General features: G+C 68.1%; 5 protein-coding genes across 5 annotated transcripts; 3 read left to right on the top strand and 2 right to left on the bottom strand.

The window, feature by feature from the left end:
- Positions 1-3526: 3526 nt before the first annotated feature.
- Positions 3527-5442, top strand: LOC142038466 (peptidyl-prolyl cis-trans isomerase FKBP8-like). The gene is made up of 7 exons (XM_075043913.1): positions 3527-4019; positions 4102-4190; positions 4333-4550; positions 4626-4798; positions 4880-4957; positions 5057-5160; positions 5275-5442. The coding sequence occupies exons 1-7, from the start codon at positions 3537-3539 to the stop codon at positions 5309-5311; spliced, it is 1182 nt and encodes a 393-aa protein (XP_074900014.1). The 5' UTR covers positions 3527-3536; the 3' UTR covers positions 5312-5442.
- A 333-nt stretch (positions 5443-5775) lies between these two features.
- Positions 5776-6508, top strand: SERF2 (small EDRK-rich factor 2). The gene is made up of 3 exons (XM_075043912.1): positions 5776-5845; positions 6064-6172; positions 6284-6508. Exons 1-3 carry the CDS (start codon positions 5839-5841, stop codon positions 6345-6347), a joined length of 180 nt encoding a protein of 59 aa, XP_074900013.1. The 5' UTR covers positions 5776-5838; the 3' UTR covers positions 6348-6508.
- A 5657-nt stretch (positions 6509-12165) lies between these two features.
- SERINC4 (serine incorporator 4) lies at positions 12166-15933 on the bottom strand. The gene is made up of 12 exons (XM_075043911.1): positions 15853-15933; positions 15598-15744; positions 15009-15187; positions 14815-14894; positions 14623-14716; positions 14348-14559; positions 14026-14121; positions 13827-13953; positions 13438-13510; positions 13138-13189; positions 12854-13010; positions 12166-12382 (listed from the first exon to the last, which is right to left on the bottom strand). The coding sequence occupies exons 1-12, from the start codon at positions 15901-15903 to the stop codon at positions 12166-12168; spliced, it is 1485 nt and encodes a 494-aa protein (XP_074900012.1). The 5' UTR covers positions 15904-15933.
- Positions 15934-18453: 2520 nt separating this feature from the next.
- HYPK (huntingtin interacting protein K) lies at positions 18454-19587 on the top strand. Its single transcript, XM_075043910.1, has 4 exons — positions 18454-18663; positions 18856-18911; positions 19156-19207; positions 19397-19587. The coding sequence occupies exons 1-4, from the start codon at positions 18478-18480 to the stop codon at positions 19490-19492; spliced, it is 390 nt and encodes a 129-aa protein (XP_074900011.1). The 5' UTR covers positions 18454-18477; the 3' UTR covers positions 19493-19587.
- Positions 19588-20019: 432 nt separating this feature from the next.
- Positions 20020-24662, bottom strand: MFAP1 (microfibril associated protein 1). Its single transcript, XM_075044779.1, has 9 exons — positions 24470-24662; positions 24158-24377; positions 23361-23490; positions 22866-23053; positions 22222-22330; positions 21988-22148; positions 21571-21730; positions 20814-20903; positions 20020-20688 (listed from the first exon to the last, which is right to left on the bottom strand). Exons 1-9 carry the CDS (start codon positions 24546-24548, stop codon positions 20506-20508), a joined length of 1320 nt encoding a protein of 439 aa, XP_074900880.1. The 5' UTR covers positions 24549-24662; the 3' UTR covers positions 20020-20505.
- Positions 24663-26435: the final 1773 nt, after the last annotated feature.

The following is a 26435-nucleotide window of genomic DNA, read 5'->3' as shown; positions in this document are numbered from 1 at the left end:
CTTGCCCCAGGCACCCCTCACCTCTGGGGGCAGAGGGGTGCTGCTCTGGGCTTGGGGCACTCTCTTCCCAGTCATCGCCTGCCTCCTCCTAGCTCTTGGGGCTCTCCAGCTCCCCAGCATGGCTGCTGGGGGGCATACGCCCAGCTTGCTGCTGGCCCTGTGCTGCTGGGTGGCCTGCGCTGAGCATCTATGGGCAGCTCCGGTGCCACTCTTGTGAGCCAGGGCCAGATGCCAGAGCCCAAGACCTCTTGCTGGCTCTTAGATCTGAGAAATCCAGCAGTGCCAGGCGTTTCTGAAGGACAAACTTGCTCTGCCTGTCCTGGGCCCCTGTGCTGGGACCCGGTGCTGAAGGGTCCCCTGCCAGCTTCAGCCCACACAGCCCAGGGCTGCTGCATCCCTCACTTCATGTCAGTGCTCGCATGTGTCCTGTCCTTTGGGCTGTACGGGGTGAGGGTGGGTGTCACGGCAGGGCCAGCCCCCCCACTGCTGCACCATGCCTCAGGTTGGCCAGGACACAAGGCAGGGGCAGAGTCCAGAGCTCAGAGCATTTGGGCTGGGGGGCAAAGGGGGCTTTGCTGGAAAGGAGGCGCAGAGAGGAAGAAGCCCAATGCCTTCGGGAAGCAGCTACACTGAAGTGGGGTCTCCCCACCCACACCCCCCTGGGGGCTTTCTGCTGCTGGAGCTCATGAACACCTACCACCCCCAGAAGGTTTCTGCTGGTGGCCTGAGGGGAGCCGTGCTCTGGAGGCTGCTGCAGAGGCACCAGGAAGGATGGGGCCAAGGGTCTGCGATCCTGGCTCCTGGGGCATGACAGACAGTAGAGACCAGAGACCAAGACTGGGGAAAGTGTCTCCAAATGCCAAGTGGCTGGGCAGCAGAGGGCTGGGTCCAGTCTTGCCCGAAGGGTGCTGAGTACCTGGGAGTAAATGCATTGTGCCTGTGGCCAGACCCCAGCAGCAACCAAGCACCCCCAGACCCTGCTGCTCTCACTGCTGCTTGCCCCAGGGCCCCTGCTCTACCTGCGCTGCAGCAGGGCAGCCTGCTGCTGCTCCTGCACCGTGTTCCCTGGCCAGTTCTCCAGCACAAGGGTCCCCTTCAGGGGGTAGCAGCAGGCAGCCAGCTCCAGCTCGGCAACCTGGGGGGAGCGCAGCCAGGTGGGCATGTTGCAGTGCTCTCACACTCGAGCAGGCACCACAGCCGGCACCCTCACCTCCTCCAGTGCTGCCAGCAGCCGTGCCCCACTGCGCCTGCCCGCCAGCATCCCCTCCAGCCGCTGCAGGAGCTCGTGCTTGCGACAGGGCCGCAGGGCCCAGGGCTGAACCAGGCTTTGAAGAGACGCCCTGGGGCTGGCTGTTGCAGGTCTGTGGTTTCTGCTCTCTGGGACACGGCAGACAGAGCACTTCCCTGGCAGGCCCATCACACTGGCCTTGGGAGCCGTGACACCTTCGCCTGCGGACACATTGGGACAGAATGGGGTCAGCCCCTGAGGAGAATCACACCAGGTTCTGCTTTCCTCCCCCATTAGTCCTGGCACACAGCCCCCTGAGCCTCTGCACCCCCAGCCTGCCATGGCTGCCCCTCCCACCACTGATGGGACAGGGACACTACAGCTCTCCTGGTGCTGCTACTGCCTCCTGCTCACTGGTGCAGCCTGAGACCCCCAGACGTGCGGAGCTGCTGCCCTGGCCACGGTGAGCAGTGGCTGCCGCGTTGCAGGGCCAGCTGGTCCCAGAGAAGGCAGCACTGTCATCCCAGGGGGGAGAGCAGGGCCAGCCTGGCAGGGAGTGGAGGCTCAGCACCCACTGTCATTCAGGCCAGGGCCACCCATGGCACCGCACTAACTGGAGCCAAGCACGGCTGGATCGGGCTCAACAACTGCTCTGCTGCAGGACTCCTTTGCCAAGGACACAGGCTCCTACAGCAGTGGGGAGCAGCTCCCCCAGGCACAGACTATGATTTTCTCCTGGACGCTGCCCAGGCTGTCCAGCTGGCCCTGACCTAGCCTGGGAGAAGACAACACCTCCTGCCAGCTGAGCCCAGCCTGCTCCCCTGGCCCCATGCAATGTCCAGAGAAGGCCCTGCAAGGTGGGCACCCCGAACAAGCAAGGAAGGAGGGAATCCATACCCAGACTGTCTCCAAAGTCCCCGTCTCCGGGGCTGCTGCTGCCCTGGCAACTCTGGATGCCCTTACAGGGACGGGGAGCTCAGGATGCTGTGAGCTCAGGGAGGGTGCCAGGGACTTCTAGACCCTGAAAACACCAGGCTGCTTGGCCAGGGCCATCGGGGACCGCGAGAAGAAGAGCAGGAGCGAACCCCACTGGTGGGAGCGCACCCCTGGGCAGCGCTCCCACCCATCTGTGCCCGCGGCTCCGCCAGCGGGAGCAGGGCTGGGGCTGACCCCGAGGTGAGCGCTGAGGGACCGGAGGGCCGGCGACCGGGACCGCGGGGGCCCGGCAGGCTCACCGGGGCACGGCCAGCCGCGCACACTCGAAGCTGGCCCCTCGTTCGTCCCGGCTGCAGCGGGAGAGGGAGAAGAAGAGCCGCGGGGGAGGGGGGGTCCTGGGGCCTCCCGGCACCGTCAGGCACTGCCGGCGGGACGGGCCATCAAGGCCGCGGCCCCCCCCCCGAGCCTCCCTGTTCCCCCGGGGCGCGGCGGATCCACCCCGCGGGGCAGCCCGCCACCCCCCGCTCCCACCGGCGGGAGCACCGGCGCCACCGGCACGACACGGCCCGCGGGGACCCGGCCGGGCCCTCCAATCTTCCCGGTACCCCGATCCACTCACTCCCGGCCTCCCTGGTTTCCCCGGCCCCCCGGTTCCCCCACGCCGTGGCCACCCTGGGTTTCCCGGTCCCCCCACTCACCCCCCGGCCGCCCTGGGCTCCCCGGTCCCCTGGTCCCTCCCGGTCCCCCCAACCCCCGGGCCGCCCTGAGTTCCCCGGTCTCCCCGGTCCCTCCCGGTCCCCCATCACCCCCCGGCTACCCTGGAAGGCGATCGCGGGCCCCGGCGCCCCCTGCAACTACAGCGGGCACCGATGAGTCCCGCCTGCGCCCGGGTCCCCCGGGACCCCCGCCCGCCCCGGCCCGGTCCGGTCCCACCTGCCGCCGACCGCAGCCGCGCAGCGCCCGCGCCGCCGAGACCCGCACGTGCAGGAGGCTCAGCCGGGGACCCGGCCCGCAGCCCCGGTACCGGAGCCGCCCGCGCAGCTCCGGCCGCGGCATGGCCCGGACCGCGGCGGGGCGGGGCGGTGGCGGCGGGAGCCCCGTGGCCGGGCTCGGCCTGACCCGGCTATTTTTGCCGCCGGCCCGTGCTAATCCCCTGAGCGGCTTCCCGGCGTTAGGTAACGGCGCGACGCGATGCGCTTGGGGCGTCGGTCCCGGCCCGGGCGGCCCGGGGCAGTCGCGGCGCGGCGGGGCCGGCGGCGACGCGTCCGGTGCGGGCTGGGGGCCGCGGGCGCCCGCCGCCGTCGAGCCCCGGGGGCGGCCTGGACCGAGGCCGGCTGGTAGCGGCGGGCGGCGAGGCGGGCCGGGACCGGGCATGCCGGGACCCTCGCCCGGCGGCTCCCCGGAGCGGGAGGCGGGGGCCGGCGGGCGGCCGCGGGGCCCCGGTGGGGGCAGGCGGGTGCGGTTCCGCCTGCCCCACACCGCCATCGCCGTGCCGTCGGTGCGCGAGGAGGAACGGCTCTTCTACCGGCGGCTGGAGGCGCTGGCGGCCCCGGGCCCCGGCGGCTTCGGGCCGCTCTTCGCGGCCGACGGCTGGAGCGACCTGACGGGTGAGCGCCCGCGGGCAGCCCCGGGAAGAGCCGGGCCCCGGGCGTCCCGGGACGGCTCTCAGGGCCGCCCCCGCCCCGCAGAGGACCGGCTGCTGCGGAAGCGCGTGGTGCGGGACGGGCAGGGCGGGCCGCGACCGCGGCCGGGCCAGGAGGTGTCGGTGAAGGTGCTGGGCGCCCTGGAGGACGGCGGGCTGGTGGAGCGGGACCCGCGGCTCACCTTCGTGCCGGGACACGGCGACGTCGTGCAGGTCAGTCCCAGCCGGGGCGCGGTGCGGGCTGAGCGCCGCCCGGTGCCGCGCCCGGCCAGCCCCTCCGTGCCCGCGTCCGCAGGCCCTGGAGCTGGGCGTCCCCACCATGCAGCCCGGGGAGGTCTCCTTCTTCCTCGCCGCCTTCCCCTACGGCTACGGCCGCCCGGGCAGGTAGGGCGGACAAGGGGGGGGGGGGGGCGGGGCGGGCAGGGGGCCTGGGAGGGGAGCAAGGGGCCGGAGGAGGCGGGGGAGGCAAGGACCGGTAGGGCCGGGGGCCGGCCAGGGGCTGGGGCAGCCGGCGCTGTGCCCGCAGGGAGCCCGACGTGCCGCCCGAGGCACCGCTGCTGTTCGAGGTGACGCTGTTGGAGGTGCGAGACGGCCCCGACCCGCAGCCGCTGCCGCCCGCCGCCCGCCTGCGCCTGGGCTCGCAGCGGAGGGAGAGGGGCAACTTCCACTTCGCGCGGGGCGACTTCGCGGCAGCGCTGCACTCCTACCGCCTGGCCCTGCGCGCCCTCGACGGCCCCCCCGCCGGTGAGACCGGGCGGGGGAGAAGGGGGGGGAGGTCGGGAGCTGAGTCGGGGCGCTGAGGCCGCACTCCCCCCGCAGCCCCGCCCGGGCCGCAGGAGGAAGAGGAGCTGCGGGAGCAACGCGTCAAATGCCTCAACAACTGCGCGGCCGCCGAGCTGAAGCTGGAGCGGGCGGGCGAGGCGCTGGCGGCCTGCGAGGCGGTACTGCGCATCAGCCCGGACAACGGCCGGGCGCTGCTCCGGCGGGGGCAGGTGGGTCCGAGGCCCGCGCCCCCCCTCCTCGCTCCTCTCCCCAGTCCGCCCGCCCGCTCCCACCCGCTCCTCTCCCCGCAGCTGCTGGCGCAGCAGGGCCGGGACGCGGAGGCCGAGCTCGACCTGAGGAGAGCCCTGGAGCTGGACCCGGCCAGCAAGGTGCGGGGGTCTCGCAGGAGCCCGGCTCGGGGTGGGGGGGCGACACCGGCACCGTCGGGGGTCCCGCCGGAGCCGCCGCAGCCGCCCCGCCGCCCGCAGGTGATCCACGCCGAGCTCTCGCGGCTGGTGAAGCGCCGGAGCCCCCCGGCCTGCGCCGACCCCCAGGAGCCCCGCCAGGGCCCGACGCCGCCGCCGAGCCCCGGGTGCGTAGGCGCGCCGGCGGAGCGGGCTGCCCGGGGAGGGGCCGTCGGGGGCCGGTCGCGGTCCCGCCTGGCCCCACCGGCGCGGATGGCGCTCACGGCGGTCCCTCCCCGCAGAGCCCCAGCACCGCCCGCGGCGGAAGGAGAGGCCTGAGCGGCGCCGCGAAGCCCGCCCGGAGGAGCTGCCGCCCCCCCGGGGATGGAGAAGAGGCTGCGGGGCCGCCGGTGGCCCGGCCCGGCCCGGCTCGGGGGCCGCAGCGCCTCCGGGCGTCGGACCGAGGAGCAGGAAAGGCGCCCGCAGCGCCCCGGCCGCCCCGCCCCCCTGCCCCGCCCCTCCCCGCCCTCCCGCGCTGTCTCCCGCCCCGCCCCCCGCACGGCTCACGCCCTAGGCGTCATGGCGGGGCGCGGCCCCGTCATGTCCCGCCCCCCAACGCGTAGGCGCGGCCCTGGCGCCTGCGCCCCAGCTTCCGGCTTTTTCGCCCCCGCCGGCAGAATGGCAGCCGTAGCCCGCGGCCAATCAGGCGGGGCCTAGCCGGAGAGGTGCGCCAATAGGAGAGCGGCAGGGGCGGGCTCGGCGCGGCGATTGGCCGTGCCGCGCCCTTAAAGAGCGGGGCGGGGCGGGGCGCGGGGGGGTCAGTGCGGGACGTGGCGGCGGAGCGGAGGGCGGGAGGGAGCGGCGCCATGACCCGTGAGTGCGGGCCGCGGCTGGGCCGGGGGGAGCGGCGCCGTGACCCGCCCTGCGGGGCCGGCTTGGGGGGGTGGGTGGGTGGCTGGGGGCGGGGGGGGAGCGGCGGCGCCGTTACCCGAGAGCGCGGGGCCGGGGTGCGAGCTGGGCCGCGGGGCCGGGGCTGGGCCGCGGGGCCGGGCCCCGGGCCGGGCCGTTCTGAGGCGGCCGCGCCGTCGCAGGCGGGAACCAGCGCGAATTGGCGCGGCAGAAGAACCTGAAGAAGCAGAGCGACTCGGGCAAGGGCAAGCGGCGGGACGACGGGCTCTCGGCCGCCGCCCGCAAGCAGAGGTAAGCGCTGGGCCGGCCTCGCCGACCCGCACCCCCCCAGTCCCGATCCCCGGTCCCCTCTCGGTGGCGGTGCTGGTACCGCTGCCAGCCCGGCGACACGTTCTCCCGCAGGGACTCGGAGATCATGCAGCAGAAGCAGAAGAAGGCGGACGAGAAGAAGGAGGGCGCCAAGTAGCCCGCGGCCGGGCCGGGCCGCCTCTGCCCTGGGGCCGGGCCGCCCGCCGGCAGGATGCCCAGCGCAGCCCCGGGGCCGGGCCGCCCCGCCGGGGACCCCGGCAGCCCCCCGCGCCTGCCTCGGGTCTGTCTCCTATTAAAGTAGCTTGTGGAGCCCTGCAAGGCCTGTCTCCTCCCTCCGTGCGCCCGGGCGGGGGGGGCTGGGGCTGCCTTGGGAGCGGGAGGGGGCACCGGTGCCGTGCCCCCCCCGGCCGGGAGGGAGTGTTCGTGGCCGCGTTTCATGCTGGTGAAGAGGGATGGACCAAGCACGGCTCTTGCGGTGTGGAGCAGCTGCATCTTCGAGGTGAGGAACAAAGATGGGGCCTGGTCTGGGAGGTGTCAGGGGATGTCGCCTGGGGGGTCAGGGCAGCCGGTGGGACCCCGGGCAGGGGTGTGTGGGGAGAGGGGCAGAGAGGCAGTAAACGCCCTGGGGAGGGTGGGATGGCTGGAAGCCTGGAGGGATGAGACCAGGAAAGGATCACAGCTGAGAGGGATGGGTTGCAATGAGGGTGGGAAGGAGGGTTGGAGCTGGCGGCAGGGAGGCAATGCAGGTCTGGGGTGACGGTGGCTGGGCCTACGTGTGGACTGGACGGCTCCTGCAGCTGGTGGGACAAGCAGGCGCAGGAGCTGAAGCAGGGTAAGCTGCCTGCTCCGCAGCACCTCTGCGGGCACAGTCAGACTGGGAAATTGTCTACGGAGAGGACATGAAGCTGGCAGCAGGCCTATTTCTTGTGCTAGGTCCAGCAGCAGTGTGGAGCTGTCCTTGGGATGCTGAGGTCCAGTCCAGCGCTGTGGCCTTTGCTCTGGCCCACTGTCCTCTTCACTTCCCTGCAGGGCCAGGAGCAGTGGCATCAGCTGGTCCCACCACCCTGGCAGGATGGGGCTTAGTGGCTGCCGCGGGCCCTGTGTGGCCCCAAGCTGGGTGCCACAGCAGGCAGGGCTCCTCACTGGGCAAGGTGCAGCGCTGCCTCCACCACATTGGTGCTGTCCTTGGCGCTGGTCTCACAGAACGGGGAGCCATGGGCCTGGGGGGAGCAGGGGGTGTCAGTGGGGTCCCTGCTGCCCTTGGGGGCCCCGAGGTGCGCCTGCTCACCATGGCCAGTTGCTGCCTGTGGGCTTCGTGGATCCCTGCTGCCTCTGGCAGGCTGCGCCGCAGGTCTGTCTTGTTCCCCACCAGCATGAGTGGCCTCTCTGTGGCCTGTGGGAGGGAAGGGCAGCTCAGGGCTCCCTGGGTCTGGCAGCCTCCAGCTGCTGCTGTAGTCCATCTCCTCAAGGAGCCCTAGAGCTCTGTCATGTGCACCGGCTGCACCCTGTTACACCTGTACCATGCTGAGGAGCAGAGTGCAGTTCCAGACCCAACACAAACACCAGTGAAGGGGAAAAGCTGGGGGGAAGCAATCCTGCTGCTCCCAGAGGCTGGCCCCCCACCTTGCTTTACAACCAGCCTCTGCCTTGTTCCTGCTCCCCTAGGACTGTCTGGGGCATGGCACAGCCTGGCCCCAGAGCTCCTGTCCCTTTCTGTGGGGGCTGGGTGCCTGTTGGACCCTTCCTGCTACCTTGATGTCCTCAATCCACTGGTGGATGCTGAGGAAGCTGCTTGGGGAGCTGATGTAGAGGAGCAGCATGCCGTGGGCTTTGTGGAAGTAGCACTGGGTGATGCTCTGGTACCTGGGGCTAGGGGTGTCACTGCTGTGGGTCTGGGCCAGGCCCACTGCCCCAGGGCTGCTCTGCTGCTGGTGCAGTGACTGCCAGCCTGTGGGGCTGCTGCCAGAGCAGGAACTGGCCCTGACTGGCCTGGCATGGCAGCAGGCAACCCAGCCCCTGTGCTCTCACCTCTCCTGCCCAGCTGTGTCCCAGATCTGTAATGTGGTTTGCTCCCCGTCCACCAGCAGCTGCTTTATCTGCAAGTCCACCCCTGCTGGGAGGGACAGTCAGGTGCTGCTCCTGTGTCCTTGCCCCAGCTGGGTGCCAAGAGTGCTGGGCGTGCTACCGAGGGTGCTGGAGATGTCTTCTCTGAACTCGTTTGCACAGAGGCACATCAGGAAGCTGGACTTCCCCATGCCCCTGTCCCCTGCCAGAACCAGCTGGTACATGGGGCAGGGGGATGTGGGTTCCTCTCCCCTCTCGCACTCCTGGTGAGACAAGCAGCGGTGGGGTGCTGGCACAGGGTGTGGGTGTGCCCCGGTTTCACCCGTAGCCTGGCCCTTTGCACCGGATGGGGAGTTGCCAGTTACCTCCGGTGCAAAGGCAGGAAGCTTCCTCTTGCTGAAGTGCCTGGGAGAGCCACTGGGTCCGTCTGCTTCACCTGTCAGGGGGCCAGAGGCCTGCTGGGTGACAGATGTCATGGTGAGGGCCTAAACCAGGGAGCTGAGGGCAAGCAGCCCTGTATCCCTTTCCCTAGCCCGTGGTGCTGGGCTGGGGGCAGATCCCTCACCTTGGGTCCCTCGTGGGAGCTGGAGGGAGGACTGTCCTCCAAGCTGTGGCTGCCTGCACTGCTGAGCAAGGAGGCTGTGTCTGGGCTGGAGGCCAAGCTCTGCTGCTGCCCGAGGCCGGCACTGCTGCAGCCCAGGTCTCCATCTGCCCCAGAGGCTGCATCGGGGAGTAGGTGGTGCTGGGATTTCCCCCCCTGCTCCTGTGCTGGAGGGCAGTGCTCAGGGAGGGGGGAGCTGCAGCCTGCCTGCCCCTCCACCTTCCATCACTCACCTGCTGTGGGTGCCCTCTGGGCGGGCAGCAGGGGGGCATGGCTGTGGGGGGGTACCTGGGGGGACTCTGTGGTCTCCAGCTCCAGGGGCTCAGGTGGGTCCCAGAGTGCTGGCAGCAGCCCATGTGCTGTGTCCCCGTGAGCCATGGGTGCCGGCAGGGCAAGCGAGGGCAGCCGAGCCAGCCAGCCACTGTGCCCCGCGGCACGGGCCAGCACCCAGCATCCCTGCCCTTGCGGGTGCCAGTCCTGGCCCTCTGCTCCTGCATGGGTGCTAGCCCCATGCTCTGCAGTGGCTGCAGGGCTCACCGCTCACAGGTCTGGTTGCGAGCCGAGCAGCAGGGCTGAGCGCAGGCTGTTGCTCTGGCAGAGGCTTCTGTTTGTCATCCTGGTGGGAGGGAGCTGGGGGGCACAGGGGCTGACCCAGGGGAGGGCTGTACCCACAGCAATGGCAGCCTGCAGGCAGCAGCACATCCCCAGCTGCCCCAGTGACTGCTCCCCCTCCGCTGCCTGGCCGGGCTGGGACATACTGCAGCATCCTGACGTAGCTTGCGAACGCCAGGTTCTCCTCCGCCATCTCCCAGGGGGCCAGATGCTCCCTGCAGGGACACAGCAGCCTCATGGCAGGGCGCCCATGGGGACCTGCCCCCTCAGCGGGCACAGGGGCTGCATGGGGCCTTCCAGCCCCAACCCAGCAGGCACCCCATGCCTGGGGAGGCAGAGGTACCCGTGGAGGTGCTGAGACGGCCAGGGAGTCCCAAGGACACCGAGAGCTTGCCAACAATGGGCCTGGAGGGATGTGCCAGCAGCTCTGGGCAGGCTTCCCAGCTGCCTGTGCTCATGATGGGGCCGAGCAAGGCAGCATTTCCCCAACGGGCGCCTGGCCTTCCCCACAGCAGCAGGGCAGGCAGGAGCGCACAGGGTCTGGCAGAGCCTCCCTGCCCACGGCCGGGCTCGGCAGGGCACCTGCCGGCAGTGCCGCCTGCTCGGCTGATGGAGCAGCACACGGGGCTGGCGCTGGGCCATGTGCAGGCAGGGTCTCCCGCAAAGCTGGGTACAGCCCCGCCATCCCCCTCCCGCAAAGTGCCACTTCTTGTGCTGCTGGGCCTGCTCAGGGAAGTCCCCCCACAGCTGCTCCAGCTCTGCCTGCAGCTGGGTGACGCTGCACTCGGCCTCGCGCAGGGTGCGACGCAGCCGATCGTTCTCCTGGGCAGGGCGAGACGAGTCCCTGCTGGGCACAGCCCGGTGCACCGGGGAGCTCTTGGGTGCCCGGGGCTGCAGGGGATCACTGCCTGGGCCCCTGCCCAGCCCTGCCTGGGTGATGTCCCCAAGCTGGTGCCACAGCTGCCTGGCTCCTGTCCCTGAGCCCCGTGTGGGTCCCTGCATCTCCTGGGGAGGGAGAGGTGTGAGCCGCAGTGCCCAGCCTGGGGTGCTGGGCGCTGGGCACTATAGAACCCCATTGCTCCCAATGTAGCCCCCGCTGCTCCAGTTGGAGACCCCACGCTGACTGCACTGCCGCATCAGGACAGGGCCAGACCCCAGCGTTGCCCTGCAGTGCCGCCCTCACCTCCTGCGGGACCATATCCTGCCGGCTGCGGCAGGCTGGTGGGCACAGGGCCTGGCAGGAGCCCTGGCCGCAGGTGTCAGTCCCCATCTGGCACTGGCCGCCACCGCTGCAGCATGGGGCCTGTTGGGTGCAGCTGGTGCCATGGCCCTGCAGTGCTGCTGGGCCCCATGGAACCGCCCTGACATGTCTGCTCTGCGGGTGGGGGCCCAGGGCTGGCTCATGATCCTGCAGCAGTGCTGGTACCATGCACTCCTGGGCAGCTGGGCTGCCCCCCCCGCCCCCCCCCCCCCCCCACTCCCACCGATGCCCTGGCTTGCTCTGGTACCTGCACTAGTACCCCCACCCAGTGCCTCAGGCTCCCCCCAGTCTCCCCTCCCGCTGAAGCACTGGGCGCTGGCAGGTGCCGGGGGCTCCGTCCGTCTGTCTGCCTGTCCATCCATCCTCCCCAGGGCTTTGCCCAGCCACAGAGAGCAGATGGGGTGGAGGGTGGTCTGGGGGTGCTGTGACCACAGTCCCCAGGGAGAAGGGCTGCTGCTGTGGTGGGGGACAGGAGCAGCTGCAGCCAGGGCTGGGCATGGTGCCCATGGGACCCCACAGCCTGGCATTGTCCCCAGCGTCCTGCGGCAGGTCCTTGGCCAAGCGGTTTGGGGCAGTCCCTGCTGCCCGGGAAGGTGCTCGTCTAGGGGTCCTATCCCTGCACTGGCCCCACTGCCAGGCCAGGCTGGTGCCACGACAGCTCGCAGGCACCTTTCAACCCAGTGCACCCAGCACCGCATCATGTTGGAGCCACCCGTGTCCTGGGGGGGGTGAGCTGGCTCCTCCAGGGGCTCAGCTGGGAGCATGCAGGGAGCACCAGCCATGGGCTGAACGCTTTCCTGAAGCCCGGGATCCCAGGCCAGCGCTCCCTCCTCTGCCACCCCCAGCTTGTCCCCCCTTCTCCAGCAGAGGTGTCCCAAAGGCACCCTTGGCCATGGCTGCTGCATGGAAGGGGCCGGTGCTGGGGTGGTGTGGGCACCTCCATGCCCAGCCCTACAGCTGCGGCCTTCATGGGGGCAGATGGCACAGGCTCAGCTCTGAGTTTTATATAAAAACGTATTGAAGAAGCTATTTACAATAAGCACACCGTCGGTGGATGAGCTGAGACACAGAGATGGCCAGGGCAGAGCCCTGCTTGCCTGGCAGATCCTGGGCCAGGGCAGCCAGACTGGTAGCCAGTGTGTGGCAGGAGCTGCCTCCCTGCCCAGAGGGAGCCCAGCAGCAGCCAGAGCTGAGCACCCACCACCCGGCTCACTCCGGCCAGCCCCTCGGGTGGCCCTGGCTCAGCGCAGGACTGGTGTCCCTGTCAGCGCCCACCTCCTGGGTCCCCCTCAGGCTCTCAGATGCCGCCATCTCCTGGGACGGGGTCAGGGAGTCCAGTGGAACCCAGTGGGGCCAGGGCACAAGCACAGGGCATGGCAGGCACCAGCCCCTGCTGCTGCCATGTGAGCGGCCGGGCACAGTCTGTCCCAGCAGGGACTACGTGGAGACGCTGATGCGCTGCTGGGCGCGTCGTCGCCGCACGACGCGCAGGGCTGGGCTGCTGCGCCGGTGCTGGGGGGAGCTGTGGAGGCAGAAGGGGCTAAGCAGCAGCCACAGGTAGAGCAGGACGCAGGCCCAGCACGAGGACATCTTCACCCAGAAGGTCGACCAGCTGCCGTGTGTGAAGGTGGTCTCCAGCACCGCATTCTCGTAGCTGGTGGGAGAGGGCAGCTGTTGGGCGCCCGAGGGATGCCAACACGGGGGATCCCAGCACCAGCTGCACCCACCAGGTCACCCTGTGTCCCAGCAGCTGCGTGGCCCTGGGCACGTCCCACCTGCCATGGAGCCCCCCTCAGCCCTGCAGACCCCAGCCTGGCTCACTGCACTGCCATTAGCTGCCATTGGCAGGGGCTGTTGGTTGAAGCGGTGCAGGTCTGCGGGTGCAGAGCCATGTGCTTCTCCAGCAGGCGCCAGCTCAGTGACACCAGCACAGCCTGGAGCAGAGGGCCAGTGAGGAGTGCAATGCTGCAGCCTGAGCCTCCAGAGGGAGTGGGTTGGAGCTGGTGGGGTGGTGATGCTGAGGGGGTGATGATGCTGGGAAGGGGTTGACAATGCTGGCGGCTGCACTAGCAAGAGGGAAGGGGAGCAAGAGCAAGGAGGGCTGGGCAGAAGCGCGGGGCTCTACCTGAACCAGTTGGTGAGGGTCATCATGACGTAGAGCGAGGCGAGGAAGAACACAAAGTGGAAGGCTGAGTAGCTGTAGACCACCCGGTCTCGCTCATCCTGGATGATGCACTGTCCCCTGGTGGTCTCCTCCACTTGCTCGCACGTTGGCTCGGCACCTGGGAGAGCAGAGGGGCACGGCGGCTCCCGCACCCCCTCCTTGCCAGCACCCCCTCCTTGCCAGCACCCCCTGGGCTGGGACACAGGCACTCGAGGGCAGGGTCTGCCCACCCACCCGGCACCCACCTCTGAGCTCCTCCTCCATCTTCTCTGGGCAGCAGAAGCAACAGGAGGGTTTCTGCAGAGAGAGGAGTGTGGTGGCAACTGCTGCTGGGGCAGGGCAGCCCGGCCCCATGGCCACCACTGCTGGGCTGAGCCCTGCCGCAGGATCCAGCCCTGCCTGGCACTGGGGCTGCCTGACTCTGAGGCAGGGGTGCTCTGTGGGAAGTCTCCTGTGCTTGGCTGGACAAACCTGCCCCAGGTCTGGGGTGTCCATGGCAGGAGGACACAGGGCACAGCGGGGGCAGGGACAGCATCCGTACTCACTTTAAACTCAAAGCTGTAGACTTTGACCATCCAGAGGGGCCCGAAGACCTCAGCAAGGTAGGAGGCTTCATTACTGTGCCCGGGAGAGAGGTAGAAATTGTAACATGGGCACCCACCGCCCTGTGCCAGGCACCCAGCGCCCCCCTCCATGGATCTGACGCTACTGGAGGACACCCGCTGTGCTGTGCCTGGGGTCACCACGCTGCCCCTGCCCATCTGCAGATGTCCTGCCTGCTCTGGCCCTGCCATCCCTCGGGACATCCCCCGGCTCTGCTGGCTGTGCCACAGACTGGGGACAGGGTCCCCTTGCGATGCCTGTCAGGCTCGCCATGCCCAGAAGGGCCGGTGCTGCAGGCACCCTGCCTGCCCCACGCCGTGGGTACACGCACCATGCGAAGAGCACGCAGGCGTACATGATGGCGGCCCCCAGGACAGCGACGGTGGTGTCCTCTGTCTGCAGCTCGTCCTGCCGGACGCCCGGGAAGCAGACGGTGAGGTTCTGCCCCTTGTAGAGCACTGCGGGGAGGCGGAGGTGAGACCGGTGCGTGCCCCGGCGGGGGGCTGCCGGTGGCAGGCGGGAGCACCCACCTCTCTCTGGGGGACGGCTGGACAGTGCAGAGAAGGTGAGGTACATCACGTAGCAGCTGATGATTGAGGACTGCAACAGCCCCGACCGCGGCTGCTCTGCAGGGGTGAGGTCAGAGGTGTCACCAGAGCCCCTGGTGTGCCACGAGCTGGCAGATGGGCTCTGCGTGGGCCCCGAGCAGCCCCCTCCCACTGCTCCCTTGCCCCAAGGCACAGGAGGGGCCAGCGGGAGCCCTGGGGAGCCCACAGCTGCCCTCCCAGCCCCAGGACACGAATGGCCCTGCAATGCTGCGGCCCGTGCCGTGCAGTGCCATGCGGTACTCACTGAGCCGCACGCAGGGCGTGATGGAGATGAAGGACATGATGCCGCAGAGGCTGCCGTTGACGGTGAGCAGCGCCTTGTTGAGGTGGCAGGCGGCCGGGTGGGTGTAGTACTTGTAGAGGAAGGAGAAGGCGGCGGAGGCGAGGGTGTAGAAAGCGGCCGTGGCCAGCAGCACAGCCAGGTACCAGCGCTTGTCCTGCGTGGCGCCCGTCAGCCTGCCAGGAGAGCAGGTGAGAGCCAGCAGCAGGCAAGAGCCCGCCCAGCACCCCGGCACTCACCAGTTCTTGTTCCAGGTGTGCGCGAAGGCGGTGATCAGTACCAGCTGGATAAGGATGAAAGCGAAGCCCCCGCAGACACCCGTGTAGTGCCAGGCTGGGAGGACAGGGCAAACGTGGGGGCTAGCACAGGGGCCACGTAGGTGCCACACATGGAAGCCCAGGATGCCCACTCGGGCAGGGTGGGGGACGCACCTTGGATGAAGCTGTCCTCGGGGATGAAGAAGCTGGCGGCCCAGAGCCCCACCAGCACCAGCAGCTTCAGGAGCCAGAACCTGCGGGGCAGCAAGCATCAGGGAGACGGGGCCCCCAGCAACCCTATCCCTCTGCAGCCCCCGGCAGCCCCATCCCTCGCCAGCCCAGCCCAGCCCTGCGCCCCATCCCTGTACCCGTTGTGGAGCTGAGCGCGGCAGTCGGTGCTGGACCGCACGTTGAGGAGCAGGGCGGCCTGTGTCAGGTGGAAGCAGGCGGTGCCGAAGCAGACCCGGTACACGGCCGAGGAGCCCACCAGCCGCTCGCAATCTGTGCCCCCAGGCAGGTGTTCGCACAGCACCACTGAGAAGGGCACCTACAGGCATGGTGAGTGACAGGACAGGGCTGCTGGTGTGCCTGACACGCCTCAGCACCCATGGCATTCAGCACCCCTGGAGTCCTGACACCCACAGCATTCCCAATACCTTCTCCATCCCCAGTACCCCTAGGACCCCCAGCACACTGGGCAAGTTCTGCATCTTCAGTACCTCGGCACCCCTTCCCTTTGGCACCTCGAGCACCCTTGGTACTCCCAGCAGCCCTGTTGCTCCCAGTATCCCCAGCATCCCAGTACTCCTGGCTCCCCTGGCAATTCTGGGACCCCCAGTGCTCCTGGGACCCCTAAGTCCCCCTGGGATGCCTGGCACCCTGGCATCCCCAGTGCCCCTGGGACTCCTGGCATCCCAGCATCCCCATCACCCTGGGTGTCCCGGCTCCCGCCATCACCTTCTCCCTGACGGCCTGGGCCACAGTGCGGGACAGCATGAGGCAGCACACGGCAGAGGCCAGGACATGCAGGAGAGTGTAGAGGATGCGGGTGCTTGTGGATACACGGAGCCCATGGCAGGAGCTGCAGCCACAGCCGCAGCACAGCTGGGGGAAGCATGGTCAGTGGGGACCCCAGCAGGCTAGAGCTGCCCCCCAGCCTGGCCTGGCACCCCCACCCCGGTCCAGCCCAGCCCCCAGCCCCCTCAGTCCTACCTGGCAGAGCAGCGAGTGCAGGAGACGGCTGTGTGCCCGCGTGCCCGCCATGGCCCGGCTCGGCTCCGCTTGGCCCCCACTGCCCTGATGGGATTAGGGGGATTGTCGGCTCGGCCCGCCCTGCCATCTGCTCACTGCTTCCTCCTGGCAGCCACCATTGGGGCGCTCTGCGGGGAGCCTGTCCAGGGTCCACCAGTGATCCCTGGCCATGGGGACCCCTGCCTGGGATCCTGGCCGCTCACTGGGCAGGATGAGGCTGTGGCAGCCAGTTTGGGCATGGGCTGGCATGGGGGGCACGTGGTGTCTGTGGGGGGTGCCATCACCTGCATGGCAATGGCTGGTCCCCATGACAAGGTGCGGGTGCTTGGGCTGTGGCTGCGCAGAGCTCGCCCAGCATCAAGGCTCTCCCTTTTCCCATTCTTCCCCGAAATGAGGAGTCCAGGGTGGGCAGGAGGTCAGGAGGGGACAGAGCCAGGACAGCTGACGCCAGCGGCCAAAGGGACGGTCCACAACACAGCATTGTCCTCGGCAGGGAGACTGGAGGCAGAGGAAGAGGAAGGGGTTTGGCTCCCAGCATGGCTGTTGCTTGGAGACTGGCTGGGCACCCGGCTGTTGGTGGGAGGCAATGAGCGGCTGCCTTTACAGCATTGGGGGTTGGTTTATTTTTCCCCTTTCATTCATGGCTTAAAGTGTCTTTAGCTCAACTCACAAGTGGTTTTGCTTTTGCTTTTCCTATCCTCTCTCTGTCCTGCTGTGGGGGGAGGTGTGAGCAGCTGTGTGGGTGCTCGGCTGCTGGCCGGGGTCAGCCTACCACAGCCCCCTGGGATCCCAGGGAACATCTTGGGCAGGCTCATCCCCACGCAGACATCCCTGCATTAGGAGTGGTGGGACACAAGGAGTGGGGAGAGGGCCCAGAAGGCTGCCGCAGAGGTGGGTGCAGCGCGTGGTACAGCAGGCACAGGAGATGGAAGAGCTGGCACAGGAGGCCACTCTGGGAGCAGGTTTCTATTTGACTCCCTGGCAGGTTTGCCAGGCCGGCGTGGCACGGCCACTCAGCCCCAGGCACTATGGGGACAGGGCAGGCGCTCGGGCTGCCGAGGCTGGAGATGCCACAGGGCCAGTGTGAGGCCCCAACTGGCAACCCGGAGAGCTGGAAGCGGAGTTGGCCGCTGACAGCATGGCCGGCCGATGGCAGAGCCCAGCAGGGACAGTGGCGTGGGATCCCCAGCTGCCTGGCAGGGCCAATGAGTCAGGCACAACCTGTGCTCACCCGCCTCACTCCAGGGCACACTCCTGGTGGAGAGGGCCCAGCGCAGGGCACTGTGCTGCCCTGGTCAGCAGCACCAGGGTCACAGCATTCTTTTGGCTACACGCGTACATGTCCCATGGGCTCAGCGCACTACAAGGGCAAAGCAGTGCAGGGGCTCAGGCCAGAGAGCTGGGGCGGCTGCTCTGCCCAGTGGTGAGAATGGGGTGGCTGCATCCCCCAGGGACGCTCAGCAGCTCAGGGTGGGGAGCGCTGTGCCTGTGGCACTTTCCCCTAGGGTCTGCAGGCCCCACATCTCCCCACTGCTCCAGCCTGGGCACCCAGCCCGGCCAAGCAGGCACGGACCTGCCACCATGATTTGGCCCCCCAGCACCATGGGCCGATGGCGGCGTCGATGGCACCAGGGCTGACTGGCTGCCGAGGCGGCCCCAACAGCCGTGTGGCCGTGCAGGGAGGAGCGCTCCTGGCACTGGCAGCCCTGCGTGGCCGTGCATGGCAGAGACCCTGGGACCCACCTCAGCACCCGCTGCCCCACAGCTGCCCGTGGCGGGGACACATCCCTCTGCCACACGCCTGGGTCTGCCTGGGCTTTTGCCTTTAGGCGGCAATGCCTCGGCTCCTGCCTCGGGGAGCTGAGGCAGCCGCTCGGAGCAGTGCGGGGCTCCCCACACGGCGGGGGTGCAGCCTGTCCCGAGGGGACCCTCAGGGTGCGGGAAGGAAGCGGCGGTGGCAGACCCGGCTCTCCCCGGCCGGTGCCCCACAGCAGCCAGGCGCCATCCCTGCCGGGCTCCGGGGGCCGCGCTGCCGCTATGGCGTCCGCCGGGGGCCCGCTCCGGCCCGGCCATCTCCCGCTTCCAGGCAGCGCCCCGGAAAGGCGGTTCGGGCCACTCCCGTCCTTCCACCGCAGTGATGGCGGCGGGACCCCGAACCCTCCTTCCCGGCCTAGCGCCTGCTCGGCCGGCGGGCAGCACCCAGGGCTGCGCCCTCCCCGGCCCGGCACCGCCGGGCACCCGCGTCCTCGGCAGCGCCCGGCAGCCGCAGGCACTGAGCCCCCTGGAGCCGCCCCGGGGCGGCGGGCAGCACCCCCGGAGCGCCCACCCCAGCCGCCCGGCCTGTCGGGCCCCGCTAGCGGGCGCCGGCGGCGGATCGGGGCCGCTGCCCGGGAAGCCGCCGGGGGCCGGGCCGGGCCCGGGGTCTGACGGGCCGCGGGCGGGGCGAGGGCCGGCACCGCCCCTCCCCTCCCTCCCCCCCCGCCGCCACTCTGGCCTGCCGGCGCGCGCCGCTCGCTGGTTCCGGCGGACGCACGTGCCCGGAAGCGGGGCGTGGCTGCGGCACGTGACCGGAAGCGGGGCGGCGGGATGGCGGCGGAGGGAGACGTGGAGCTGGAGCTGGAGACGGAGCCCAACGGCTCCGGGGGCAGCGGCGATGGGGCGGGCGGGCGCGCGGCCGAGAAGCCGCGGAAGCATGACAGCGGGGCGGCGGACCTGGAGCGCGTCACGGACTACGCGGAGGAGAAGGAGATCCAGAGCTCCAACCTGGAGACGGTGCGGCGGGCGGGGCGGGACCGCGACCGGGACCGGGACCGGGCCGGGGTGGGGAGCCGGGCGCTGCCTGCGGGGGCGCCGGGCCGGGCCCCGAGCACCGCTCCTGCACGGCCGCCCCGGTGCCCGCCCCGCCGGTCGCGGCGCTGACCCGCCCGGTGCCGCGCAGCGCGGTGACTGCGCTCGTCCTGGCAGGCCATGTCGGTGATCGGAGACCGGAGGTCCCGGGAGCAGAAAGCAAAGCAGGAGAGGTAACCAACCGCCCATGCTGGCTCTGCGCTCCAGGGGTTGGCCCGGTCCATACCCCTCCCGCACCGGGCCGCCCCTCAGAGCCCGGCCTGGGCACCGGCCCACAGCTTCCCGGCGGCCTGACGCCCCGGCCGCCTCCGAGAGCACAGCACACCCCGCGCCGCTGCAAGGGATCGCTCCCACCTCAGCAGCCGGAGGTGGGGGGGGGCCATTGGTCATCGGAGGTTTGTCTGTCTCTCGCCATAGGGAGAAGGAGCTAGCGAAAGTGACCATCAAGAAGGAGGACCTGGAGCTGATCGTGAGTAGGGCAGGACACTGGGCTGGACGCCAGTGGTGCATCCCAGGCCTTGGGGCACAGCCGGCATCCAGTCACCGAAACCGCACCCCAGGCCCCAGCTAGCGTGTACCAGCATGCAGTGCTGGGGCCGGGCGGCCCCCACTGTGCTGTTCTGTGGCTGCTGCAGGGGCTGCGGCTCTTTCCCTGCAGATGACCGAGATGGAGATCTCGCGGGCAGCCGCAGAGCGCAGCCTGCGGGAGCACATGGGGAACGTGGTGGAAGCACTCATCACCCTCACCAACTGAGCACCGGGCCCGCTGGACGAGCGCACGCCCTCGCTGGATGCAGGGTTGGCTGGAGACGCGGTGTGTTCCCTTACCCAATAAAGGCACTGGTGGGAGTGGGCTGTCGCTGTGGTCCATGCAGCGCCAGGCACCTGCCCAGCGGGTCCCATGAGGCACGCGGTGCTGACGAGCAGGGCCCAGCCTGTGGGAAGACATGTGGCATCATGCTGGCAGCGCCCCAGCACCCCCGCGACCAGAGCAGGATAAGGTGACCTGCCCAAGCGCCGAGATGCGCCATTCTTGCTTTTAACCTCCTGTGGCCCAGGAGCCATGGCAGGAACCTCGCCTCTGCGCTCCCCGGGCACGAGGGAGCACCAGTGAGCCAGGCACAGTGATGGCTGCCCTCACACACCATGCCCAGGCCAGTGCAGTGCCTCCCAGGCTGCGCCAGCGCATCCTGGCTCACAGGAAAGCGCAGAATGGGACAGTTGCATTCCACAGCCAAAATGTGTAAGAAAACAACTGCTTTAATCAAACCACCCCACCCCACCCCACCCCCCAGGTAGAAAAGCCAAGCCCTGCAGAAACGGGGTCACCACTGTTCCGCACTGAAAAAGGGCCCAAACTGACAAGGGGGAAGGTACAAGCGACAGGGAGATGCTGTGGCCCAGACGGGTATGAAAGTCTCATAATTCCTCCCAAAGTGGGTGCACTGGAGCCAGCGGCATCGACGCGCTCCCCAACAGCCCTGCTGGGCGCTGCCGAAGCCTCAGGGCGGCCACGGGCCTGGCCAGCACGGACAGGCCATTGTCCTCCACAGCGCCCAGGCAGGGAGCCCGCCAGGTCTCGGCAGCGCCGGGAGCAGGGCACCGCGTTGACAGAGCAGGCGTGGCACGGGCAGAGGAAGGGCTTGTTACCACACAAGTCCTGGCACAGCGCTGAGTCCCTCCTGTCCCTGCCCAGGCTCCGGCAGCTGGCAGAGAAGTGCCCTCCTGCCTGGCCGTCAGCCGCGCCATGCCTTCCTGCCCGCTTCCTTAAGTGGTTTTTCGCTTCTTGGCCGAGGGTCTCTCAAAGACATCCCGTACACCCGCTGCTTTCTGCTTGAAGAACTTGGTGTTCTGCGCACTCTCCTGGCCCCAGGCGGAGTCGAAGGAGGTGGTATCCTGGTCCACCAAGTGCGTGTACTTTGTCCTCCCTGAACGCCCAAAGTTCTTGACCTGGGGAGCAGAAGAGCTCGTGAGCAGCCACCCAGGGAGGACGTGGGGAGCCGCTGCTCCCCCCGAGGAACCGCAACCCCTTGGCGCAGCACGCAGGCCAGGCACCCTCTGGCCAGGACACTCACCTGCATGACTTTGGGCAGGATGGTCTTGTTGAAGTGGTCCTCGAGGGTCGGGGCACTGAAGTCCCTCTTGTACACCTCCTCGTCCTCATCCTGCAGGAGAGGGACACATCTGCTCAGCCCGCAAGTTTCCAGCAAGTGCCAGCAGCGTGCCGAAGTGGGGGAGAGCCACCAGAAGCCCGTATCGCTGCTCTGCTGGGGGCTGCCGTGGTGCTTGCAGTCCTATTAACCTACTACCACTGAAGGTGGGGGATGCGAGCACTGTCCCCCAGGCCTGCCTCTGGCGGCCACCCTTGTGGCCCCTCAGGCCACTTCTCCAGAGCCCGTGCTGTAGCCCACGTGGAACTGGCTCAGTTCCAAGTGGGTCTGTCAGCCCAAACAGCAGCATGGGGACAGCTCTGTGGCTCCAGCTCAGCTGGGACCCCTCAACCTAACATACTCTGGGGAGGCAGCACAGGCTGGCTCCAGGTGGAACTGCGCCCGTCCTGCTTGGGCTCCCGACGGCGGCTGCAGGGCAGCACCTGGCAGGCCACCATGGCATCACCCTCTGCCACCCTGTTGGTGTCACCGCTCACCCTCTGTTACGAGAGCTGGCCGAGGGCCGGCTCTTGTCCCAGGGCCTCCCCAGCCCCAGGGCACTGTGGGGGGAGGCTTCCCCCAGGGAGACAACGTCCCCATGGTCTCGCACAGCCCCGTCAGTGTGCAGGCCCAGCCCCGGCTGCCAACGCGGCTGTGCCCAGGCCCTCACAGCACCACTTACCATGAAGAAGGCGCCACGGTGGTAGTACTTCTGCAGGAACTTGTATTTGCCCTTCACTGCCTTGTTGGTGATGACCTTGCCGTTGGCCCGAAGCTCGGCGCGGCGCTCCTCCTCTGTCAGATTCCGCATGCGCTCGATCTCTGCCTTCTCCTTCTCCATGCTGGGCAGGAGAGAAACCCCTGAGACCCTGTGTCCCCACAGCACCTGCCCAGGAGAGCTGCTGTTGCCAGCTGCCCTCCTGTACATTTACTGACTCCGTAGGGGAGCAAAGACAGCCCGAGGGCGGGCAGGAGGGGCTCTGGGCACTTGGTCTAAGACCATGCTGCCAAAGGGAAGCCTGAGGAAGAGACACCTCAACTGCCCATGGGGCCTGGGTCTGCAGGATCTCAGCCTCACATCTACACAGATGATACTTACGCTTCCCGTTCCTCACGGTCCCGTTTGATACGCTTCAGCTCGCGTACTTTCCAGGCCTCGTACTCCTCCTCGTCGTTCTCATCATCTGTATCAAGTGCATCCAGTGCTGCCAGTGAACGCTTGTTCTCCTCCAGCTCCTTCTTTGCTTCCTCTTCTACGATCTGCAGCAAGGACCGAGCTAAGCTTACTGCACCAACTGCCCCCCTGCACAACCCCCAGCCCGCCGCTCAGCACCTTGAGCGTGTACTTGCGCCTCTCCTCCGCCAGCCTCTTTGCCTCCTGCTCCAGCTCCTTCTGCTTCAGGGCTTCTGCTTCTCGCTCCTGAACTGTGATCCGGTCCTTCCTGCAGGCAGGGACCACAACAGCTGTCAGCCCTTCCATGAGCCAGCGCAGCCCCTCAGCTCCTCACAGACTTCCCCTCCTGCACCACAGCTGCTTTCAGCCTTTGCCCTCTCCAAGGATGGGCCACAGCTCAGGGCTCTCCCCTTTCCAGCATCACCCATGCCGGGGCTACCAAGCCATTCCCCTACAGCTGCACACAAGCAATGAGAGACCAAGCCACCGGCTGTGGGGCATGGCCAACCAACGGCTTCCCTTTGCCACCGTACAGCACTGGCCCAAGGGCTCCCATCAGACCCTGCTACGACTTCAACCCACAGCCTGATCCCGCAGCAATCCGAGGTGGCTGATATGGGGCTGTCGGTGCAGGGATCACCCCTCGCTCGCCTGCTGTGCCCTGCCAGGCTGCAACTGTCACTCCCGCTGCCTGGGGAGGCAAACTGCCGCCCCACTGTGAGGAAGAGGAGACCACGGCAGCGGCATCTGCTTGGCTCCCAGCTCCCGTGTCCTCACCCAGGGCTGACCCATGTGTCACCCACTTGCGGATGAAGACAGGTTTGAGACGCGGCTCCATTTCATCCTCGCTGTCCGTGTACTCCTCATACTCGGACTCTGACTCGGACTCTTCTCCGGATCGACCCTCATCTTCCAACTCCATCACTTCCATCTCCTCGGTTTTCCTCTCCTGCGCTCGCTGACGCATCATCCCACGCCGACGCTCGATCTCCTAATGGAGACAAACACAGAGGAGTCAGACAACCAGCCTTGCTACCACTTCCCTCTCACTCTTCTGTCCAAAAAGTGCAACGTCTGCAGTGTGGGCTATGAGACAACATGCCCATTGCTCCAGACACACAGTGGCCTCTCCTGGCATCCTGTCCCACGCAAGAGAACAGTAACCCGCAAGCGAAGTCACAGCCAGTTGTGACACTCATCCAGCTCTACCAGACAGCCAAAGGTCTGTGCAAAAGGCAGCTCCAGCCTGTGCCATTCAGGGGCTTCCCTAGGCCCATTATTTGGCTCTGCAAGTGCACCTCATCATCAATCTCTTCCTCTTCCTCTTCGCTGGTGTCCTCCCGCTCCAGGCGCCAAGCTTCCCCCTCCACCTCTGAATCGCTTTCTCCAACCACTTCGGGCTCCACGATTTTACGGTGTCTCGCCAGCCTGCAACAGACCCCAATTAAATGACGGCACTTTGAACACAAAGAGGCTGCAAGAAGTTGACTACTCATTAATCGCTCCTAACAAGGCCATGGTAAACGCTGGAACTACCAGGTGGGGGCAGACCCCACAGGTTCTTTCCCAGGATGCTGGAGTGGCCAGGTGTCAGCTGCTCCTCCCTGTCCGTGCTCCAAGTAGGAACAGAGCTCCCAGCAGGAAGCCTCCCAGTTACTGGAAATGAAACCAGCAGCAGCTCCACGGGAGGAGGCTAATGGCACTCAGTTACTCCCTGCCCACTTCACATGTCACTGTCCCTTCCAGCTACCCTGAGCTCCAGCACACTGCTTTAATTTTTATTTTGGAGCCTGTTTTCACCTGCACCACCACAACCACACCTGGACAAGGAGCTATGCCCTGGGAAATGGTGACTCCTGGTTGGAAGGGCCACTCACGGCAGAGCCGGAGCCCGAGGCATGGTGCAGCACAAACATGAGAGGAGCCAGAGGCTCTCCCACACTGCCTGGAAAACGTTCTCCACCTTTGCCTGGTATTCCGGCAACTCCTCACCACACTGCAGCAGAGGGGGATCTGGACTCCCCAGCACCCTGCAAGGGCAGACCTGCAGGGGAGCACAGCGGGGGCACAACTCCTTGCCGACCCCTACACTCACCGCTCCTCTACATCTTCAGCGATGCGGTTCTGGAGGCGCCGGAGCCGGGGGTCGTTGGCGAGCTCTTCCTCCTGCTCCTCGGGCTCCACCTCCTGCTCCTTCGCCTTCTTGATGAACTGGAACTCCTCGTCCTCCTCCTCCGAGGACTCCATGGGCGCATAGTCGGGTCGCTTCCCCGACACGTACCGCTTCACCTTCACCTTCTCCATGGAGAGCTCACCTGCGGACGCCCCGGCCGTTACCAGGGGCCCCGCAGGCGCCCTCCCCCGCCGCCACGGCTGGGTCGGCCCCGGCCGCGGCCCCCCCACTCACCCTTCTCGTTGCGGACGGGCACGGCGCCCGCCGTGGACTGGATCGGCGGCTGCTTCATGAGGGCGCTGGGGACCGACATGGTGGCGGCGGGCCGGGGCCGAGGCCGGGACAGAGTCAAGCGGCGGTCGCTAAGAACGGCTCCTCGCAGCCGCTCACCCGGAACTGGAACAGCGCTTCCGCCGGAGGCGGAACTCGCTGTCGGCCCGCGGCTAGTGACCGGAAGTGATGCTCGGCGTGGAGGTCACTTCCGGGGCGCCGCGCGGCGCTGGGGTCAGTGGTTTCCCCGGTTCTCCGGGCGACGGCGGGGCAGGGTTCTCGCTGACCGGCCGGAGGAGCCTGGCTCCAGACCCGGCCTCCCGCCTGGGGCGCGACTCGCCAAGGGCCTCCGGCCGCGCCTGTCGGGCGCCGCGGCGGCCGGGGACCCCGGCCTCGGGGCTGCAGCCGCCTCCTGTCGCCGCAGCGCCTGGGCACGGCGACGTTTCCTGCGGGGCCGGGGTGCAAGCGAGGAACCGGGGAGCCCGCAGCCCACGCGGGGCCTTGCTGGGCTGCGGGACGCAGCCTGCACCTGGCGGGGCTGCCGAATTCCCCCCGCGCAGCTTGGGGGAACCGCCGCTCCCTCGGTGCGGGGCCGCGCTGTGGCCTCCCGCCGGCGCAGCAGCTCTCGGGGCAGAGCCGGAGCTGGGCAGCCGTGGCCGTTGCCTCCGCCAGCTGGAGCCGAGCCTCGGCCCTCCTGCTCTGCCTGCTGACAGCCGGCCCCACCAAGCCCCGGTGCCATCGCCCGGCTCCTCATCTGCCAGGCAGCGAGGACGAGCGGCCCTTGCGCAGCCACGTGTCACTGCAGCCTTCGGGATGGCCGGTGCTGGGAGACAGGGCTGCTCCACGGGGGCTGGGGGAGCCCCTGGGCTTCCCGGTGGCACTGGTGGCAGTGTGTGTGTCGGGAAGGGCTGGGGTCATGGCTGCTTCGCGGCAGGCACAAAGTGTTTTCCGTAAGCGGCCGGCTGCTGCCCACGTCAGCACACGTCAGCCCCCAAGAAGTGCGAGGTTTCGTAGAGGAAAGTCGAGGGCAGAGCTGGGAGCGATTGGCTTGCATGAGTTGCCCCTGCTCTGGCATCCAGCCACAGAAGATAACACTTCTCTTGAAGTTGGGCAAAACTGGGTCACAAACCACCGCAGCCACGTCTGCCATCCTGTGCTGCCTTCTCAAAAGAAAGGAAGAGGTTATATCTTCCAGGAAGTCTACCCTGCGGCAGAGGCATTTGGGAAGCAGAGAGGCCAGAGCTGTGCCGCTTTAACCCTGTGCTGCCGGGTGCCTGCCCTGCCTGTACCAGAGCAGGTACCCTCGTGGCCATGCAGCGGAGGCTGCATGGGGCAAGGCCAGCACCGGAGGTGGCAGTCGGGAAACCCCAAAGCAAGCATGCCTTTCCAGGTGGTGGGTCAGCACTGGAGCATGATCCCAAAGGAAGCACAGGGAATTCTTTTCCTTTCGGTGTCCTTGGTTCCGGGCTGGGAGATGTCCTCCTGGGACGATCTCATTCAGCTGGTCTTGGGGAGCGCAGACTCAATTCTCAGCAGCAGTACCGCTCCCTTTCTGGGCTGGAGGGTCCCAGCAGTGGCTGCAGAGGTCCTGAGGCTGGCACGAAGGCAGGCTCCTTCCTGGGAGACTTCTCTCGCCCAGCACCCCTGCGGGCCAGGGCTGGGCTGATCCAGTTGGGTAACTGTGACCCTGCCGGGCTGCAGGCAGGGGATGGCCGCCCTAGGCATGGCGGGGACAGGTGGACCTGCCCCCTTGCAGTGCTGACTGGCTGCACCCGGCTGTTCTGGGCTGGGTCCTTGCTGCGGCACAGGGGGAAGGCTCTCCCTGCAAAGCCTTCCAGGAACCATCTCAGACAACCCGGTTCCTGCCCTAGGCAGACCTGCGGACTCTCCCCGGGTCCCCCCTCCTTCAGCACGTCCTTGCAGCAGCTGG

The sequence above is a fragment of the Buteo buteo genome, chromosome 13 (genome assembly GCF_964188355.1).
Source record: "Buteo buteo chromosome 13, bButBut1.hap1.1, whole genome shotgun sequence".
NCBI classification, from domain to species: Eukaryota; Metazoa; Chordata; class Aves; order Accipitriformes; family Accipitridae; genus Buteo; species Buteo buteo.
The sequence above is the reverse complement of the archived record's forward strand: the minus strand, read 5'-3'. Positions and strand labels throughout refer to the sequence as shown.